The following is a 6,000-nucleotide window of genomic DNA, read 5'->3' as shown; positions in this document are numbered from 1 at the left end:
TCACTCAGGCTCCACAATGGGACCCCCTTGGGGGGGGGTCTGCTCCTTCTCAAAGCTGCTTATGAGGGGGACCCAGGTAGGGACAGAGAGAGGCTTGCATGAGCAACAGGTGACGAAGGAGAAAAAGAAACCCCATGCCCTGGCCCAGAGGCCACACAGACCCTCAGAGTGCAGTGGCGGAGGAGCAGAGCCTGGCTCCCATGAAAGCTTCTGCACAGGCAGATTTTATTGATTTTTTTTTTTTTTATTGATTGGGGGCAGCATAACCAAGGGGATGTAACTTCATACCCTGAGAAGTTCACACATAAATAATTCATCAGACTGCTGTGCTAATTTTTACAAAGAACCCGTGTATAACTATACAAAATGTAGGCAATTCCTTCTCTGACTTGCTGTCAGAAGTCATTCACATCAGAAGGGGGAGGCTGGCCCTTACCCTGAGCCCATGAGATAATCCGGCCACGCCTATCATGCTGGGGCAGGAAAAGCAGTGCATTTTTGGTTAACAGTGAACTTGTCAAGCATCATCAGCCGCGTCCACGAAGCAGCAGGGTCACGGTCAGCCTGCTGGAGGGGACGAGGAGAGGGCGTGTTCCCGTCTGGGTGGTGCAGAAGGCCTTGTCTTCACCAGGCACCCCTAACTCTCAGCAAACTTAGGGTTCATGACTGTCGTGGTGGCACTCTTGAAAAGAGGGTTATCCTGGTGAGAAAAGCAAACGTGGCCTGTCAGCACAGGCAGGAAGGCGCTGGGCTCTGGGCCACAACAGTGTCCACTGAGGGTGGACGAGGTTCAGGGGTGGGAGTGGGGCAGGCGCACACTCCCGTGGGGACGCCTTGGCTTGGAGGGTAGGAGGTGGGCCTTCTCAGGGACCCCGAGGCCACTCACGTTGTTCCACTGGGACTTGAGCTTCTCCTTCTCGAAGCGATGGTACTCCCTGAGGTCGCTCAGATGTGTCAGGGCCTTCCAGATGGCCAGCAGGAGGATGCCGATGAGCACGACTCCCCCCACGGTGCCCCCCACGATGGCAGCGATGTTGGGGCCCTTCACACACTCTAAGGCACAAATGGGGTATCAAGCCTGCTCTGGCTCCCAGGCCCAAGGTTTCGGCCCTGTCCCCGCACCGCGTCGAGGTTCCACTGCCAGATCTCTGTGGCAGGTAGTGAGCAAACCAGCCCTGGCCCTGGCCCTGGCCCTGGCCCCCAGCCCAGGAGAGCTCAGAGTTAAGCACAAGGCCAGGCCCCGTGGCTCCCAATGAAGTCGAGAGGGTCCTTGTTTACAGAGAAGGAAAGGGGGGCCCAAGTTGCCAGTAAACAGGGCCAGACTCTGGCCTCCCACCCAGACCACACTGTATCAGAGTTTAGGGGGGACTCTCCTCGTGCAAGCATTCCCGGGGAGACTCACAGCAGCAGCCTTGGGAATGGGAGGGGGGTCCCAGTGCCCAAGAGGGCTGCACCCAGCCTCCTGCTGAGCTTAGGGGGGGTCTCTGGACTGCCGCATGCCCACTTTGGCTGCCGACAAAGGCACAGCACTCGGTGCGAGCCCCTCCCTGTCTGCCTGGCGGAGGGCACCGGAGTCTGTGGTGCCCCCTCGCTCATCACCCTGGCCTTTCCAGGGAGCCTCATGTCCTTAGAGACTGAACACCTTAGCCACGGCTGCCCCAAACCAGACCTGACGGCACATCTGCTCTGAAACCCCGGGAGAGCCCTCCACCCCAGCAGGCTGGGCTCTGCAGCCTTGGGGATACACACGGGACTGGGCCCCACATGCCTTCCTGGGGAGTGGGAGCAGGTCCCAGTCTTGCAAGAACCTGGGTGGACAGCTGTCATGTGTCTGCTGCGGTCACCCTGGAGGCCAGCCTGGAAGCCTGTGCCCGCACCCTCAGCCTCTCTGAGTGGGAAGGGCGGGGTGCTCAGATCTGGGGTCCAGATGGCTCTGGGAGCTGCTGCTCCAACCCTTACACCCATCCCCTCAGGGCTCTGTTGTTCCAAGTCCCTCCAACTCAAAATGTCATCATCACTCAATGTGCCTCCTTGAAACTGACCCACCCTCTGCCCCCACTCATCGCCTGTCCCTTCCGATCCTGCCCAGAGCTGCACTCCAGAGCAGGCTCTGTCCCCGCCGCCCCAGGACCCCAACCCAGCTCTGCTCAGTGTCTGGACCGGGCGGTGGCCCTTCCCAGGTGTATGTCTGGCTTCTGAAAGCCATGTGCTCCTCTGAAAGCTGTTGGCAGCCTCCTTTTATGTCTGGGAAGAGACCTAAGGCTGCCCTGGACTCTCAGAGCTAAGTGCCCAGCCCAGCACCTCCGACCTTCTCCACTATCTGCAACTGCCCTCCTTAGAGATACCTTCTGAACTCTGACCTCTGACCTCAGAGACAGGCTCCGCTGGAGTCTTTGCCCCTCAGAACCTGCTCATATGTCCCCAGCCTGTGTCATTGGGGGACGTATGAGGACTGCGCTGGTCTCTGGGTCCTGGGCAGAGCCAGGTGACTGGCGGGTAGTGGGCATCTGGGGAAGAGAGCAGCAGCTTTGCGGACCCCTCCAGGGCAAGGGCTGGACTTGGGTCTGGAGGTCCCCATTGTCCCCTCCGCCCGGCTCTCGGGACCCGCTCTCCGGAAGCGCTCAGCTTGGGGAAGCGCTACTGTGGGACAGCCCGCTTAACGGGGATACAACGACGGGGGCGGGCTGAGAGATGAGGTGGGGGCGGGGTATGGTGGGGGTGAGGCGGGGGCGGGCTGAGAGATGCGGGGCCCGGGGGTGGGGAGTGGGGGCGGGGGAGGACTCTTCCCGACACGCCCCTCCCCGGGCTCACCGAGCATGTCGTCCACGTGCACGTCGTATCTGTTCCGCCCGTCGCGCTGCACCAGGGTGTAGGTCATCCAGCAGCCCTCGGAGTCGCGCTCCTTGCACTTGCGGCCGGGCACCGGGCTGGACAGCAGCTTCGTCTGCCCGCACGCTGCGCTGCAGTTCTTGGCGAAGGGGCCCTTGTCGAACTTCAGGCACTCGGTGCAGGGGCTGGGGGGAGCCGGGACGTGAGCGCGGGCGGGGTTAGGAGGAGTGGCCGCCGGGAGCGGCGGGTTTGTGCAGGGCCTTCTGGGTAGGGCGGGCCGCCCGCGCCCCCGCCCCGCGCCCGGGGCCGGGCCGTGGTTCTCCCCACCCGCAAGGAGGTGCGAGACCGGCAGGGCGGCGGACACTCACGCGAAGCCCGCGCAGGGCACGGGGCAGCCCGGGCACTCGCTGCACAGGGGCGGCTGGTAGCCGGCGTCGCACTGGCACACGTTGCAGCGGCATCGGCCGCGGCCGCTGCACTCGACGCTGTCCAGGTTGAGGCAGCCCTGAGTGGACTTGAGGCACTGGCACGCCGAGCCCTCATACTGGTCGTTGCACCTGCAGGTGCCGCAGAAGCAGAGCCCCCTCTCTGGAAGACAGCGCGGCCGCGGGCTCAGTCCCGCCCCAGCCCCCGCCCGCGCCCGAACCCCAGCCCCGCCGGAACTCCCCCCTCCCCGCCCTGGAAGACAAGGCCGCCTCGGACTCCGTCCCTCCCGAGCCCCGCCCTGGCCAAAGCCCCCGGCGCCATGCGGCTGAGGCTCTCCCCGCGGCCCCCGGCGCTCACTGTCGCCCCCGCAGACTTGGCCGTCGTAGCGCTCGCAGTTGACGTTGTCGCACTCGCAGAACTGGCCGTAGATCTTCTTGTTGGGCACGTCGCTCGTGTGGCACACGCACTGCCCGCAGATGCAGTCCCCCAGCCCCGAGCAGATGATGGAGCTGTTGTCCTTGCGGCAGCTGCCCTCCAGCTCCTGGCTGCTCCGGCCGTGCGTCTGGCACTCGCAGTTCTTCCCGATGTAGCCGGCGTCGCACCTGCGGGAATGCGGGGTCAGAGCCCTCCGGAGCGCACCCTGCTTCCGGGCGCCTGCGCCGGGGGCGGGGCGGGGCGGGGCCTCACCTGCAGACGCCGCACTCCATCGAGCCTCTGCCACCGCAGACGCTGCGGTCCCTGCTGGCGTCCCGGCATCGGCACTCGCACTGGGGGAGGACCCGCACGGTCACCGTGTCCGTGAAGCCCAGCGCCCGGATGGTGAAGGACTGCTCCTGGATGCACTCGGTGGCCGTGACCTTCACCTGGAAGGTGATCTGTCATGGGAACGCAGAGCTCAGGTGAGCGCGGGACCCCAGGGTCATGACCCTACTCTAGTCTCCCCTGGGCAGCATGGACAAGGGCACAGCCTAGAAGAGGAAGGGCCACCGCCCTCTGCTGCCAGGCTGGTAGGGTGCTGCCTCTGCTGGGCCAGGGAGGGAGTGGATCGAGATGGGAGAGGGGAAGGACAGGGACATTCCAGGTGGCTCCAGGGCTCAGGAAGGGAGGTGAGGGAGAAGATGACAGCTGGAAACTCAGAGATGCTGAAACATGCGCCCCCACGCAGCTCCCCCCACCCACCATCCTCAGGTGGCCTGGACTTGCGCGGAGGTGTCTTTAGAATTCTTTTAATCACGCATCTCTTAAAGGGATTTTAAAGTGACTTTGTATTAATAAATGATGTATATTTTCTCCAGGTATTTTGTCCTGAAGCCCAGAGGCTAAGATGTCAGAATACCATAGGAAGTCCTAGATTCTGCCTGTGAGGGTGTATCTTGAGCCTGAATGCCCCAGGAGAACTGAGCTGGCAGCACAGAGTCCCCCCCATCCACACTGCTCTGCTGCTTAGCCCGCAGGGAGCTTCAGGGAGCACCCGCTCAGCCTCACTGCCGGTCAAGGTAAGTGAGTCTCCACCCAGTGCATGAAGACAGAGCGGAAGCATCAGGGAGGAATCAGGCAGTCAACACTGAGTGCATTCGGGTATGGATCCCCCAGTAAGAGGGGCAGAGATTTCAGTCAAAATTCACATGCATTTAGTAAGTCACATATTTGAAATAATTTCAATGTCATTCAGAAATAAAAGCAAGTACTTTGCTGAATATTAATTCACAGCTGGTGAAAGGAAATGATTAATCATTCCTGGTCATGGCAAATTTAAACTATTAGAGAAATAACTCACTGCCTGCTTGTAATCATCTGTGTGGCCCCTGCTTTAATGTCTTTGTCAAAAAACAAGAATACAGGGACCTCCCTGGTGGTCCAGGGGTTGAGAATCTGCCTTCCAATGCAGGGGACTTGGGGTTCCACCCCAGGCTGGAGAACTAAGATCCCACATGCCAAGGGGCAACTAAGCCCGCTCACCACAACTGGAGAGCCCACGTGCCACAACGAAGACCTGATGCAGCCAAATAAATAAATTCATAACAATAATAACAGTAAACAAAACCACAAAAATCAGGAAAATCAAACCAAAGCAGATGCCCAGAGGGGAAGGAGTGCCCTTTTTAGGTGTGTGGTGCTATGCCCAGTATCTGCCACCAGGGGCCGCTGCAGTCCTCACAGTCAGGGGTCTGTCCACATCAGGCCACAGCGTTTGTGGATTTTAAAGCGAAGGAACTGGACCGGAGGTGGACAGGCCCAACCTCTAGCTGATCCTCGGTAGGCCGTTGGCCAGGGCACACCCTCTTGCTGTCCCAGGGGAGCCCTTTCCAGAGGCTGGGAGGGAGCCTCACCGGGACGTTGATCTGGACGCCGTCGCAGTCCCCTCTGGGCTGGTCCACCTGTGAGACCCCGTTACTGCAGAAGGAGTCGTAGGCGACTTTCAGGGTGTCAGGGAGGGTGTTGTGATCCAGGAATACTCTGGAGGACAGTTTCTGTGGGGAGACAGTAGCACCATCAGACCCATCTTCCAGGCCACGGATGGCATGCCTCTAACCTCCCCCACCACCCACCACGCATCCATGGAGAGCTCTGTGGGTGCCGGGTCACCCATGTCATGCCCCTCAAGAGAGGCCAGTGGAGGGTACGGACGTGGAGATGGGTCCCAGCCCCATGAGAACAGAAGCTCAACTGCCCACTCACCACTGAAACCCCAGTGCCTGGCACGGGGCAGGAGCTGGAAAAACTGTTTACGTGAATGAGAGAGAG

General features: G+C 60.9%; 1 protein-coding gene across 1 annotated transcript in view; it reads right to left on the bottom strand.

Annotated features, from left to right (window-relative positions):
- Positions 1-223: 223 nt before the first annotated feature.
- The window catches only part of ITGB2 (integrin subunit beta 2), a 30,868-nt gene continuing 25,091 nt past the window's right edge, over positions 224-6,000 (bottom strand). The window contains exons 10-16 of the mRNA XM_040265000.1: positions 5,586-5,726; positions 3,943-4,130; positions 3,613-3,857; positions 3,198-3,417; positions 2,812-3,014; positions 887-1,053; positions 224-700 (exon numbers count right to left, since the gene is read on the bottom strand). Of these exons, the coding sequence (XP_040120934.1) occupies positions 638-700; positions 887-1,053; positions 2,812-3,014; positions 3,198-3,417; positions 3,613-3,857; positions 3,943-4,130; positions 5,586-5,726 (1,227 nt within the window). The 3' untranslated portion in view covers positions 224-637. The remainder of the gene's footprint in view (positions 701-886; positions 1,054-2,811; positions 3,015-3,197; positions 3,418-3,612; positions 3,858-3,942; positions 4,131-5,585; positions 5,727-6,000) is intronic.

The sequence above is a fragment of the Oryx dammah genome, unplaced genomic scaffold (genome assembly GCF_014754425.2).
Source record: "Oryx dammah isolate SB20612 unplaced genomic scaffold, SCBI_Odam_1.1 HiC_scaffold_2, whole genome shotgun sequence".
NCBI lineage: Eukaryota > Metazoa > Chordata > Mammalia > Artiodactyla > Bovidae > Oryx > Oryx dammah.
Note: the sequence above shows the minus strand (reverse complement) of the source record. Positions and strands in the feature narration are given on the sequence as shown.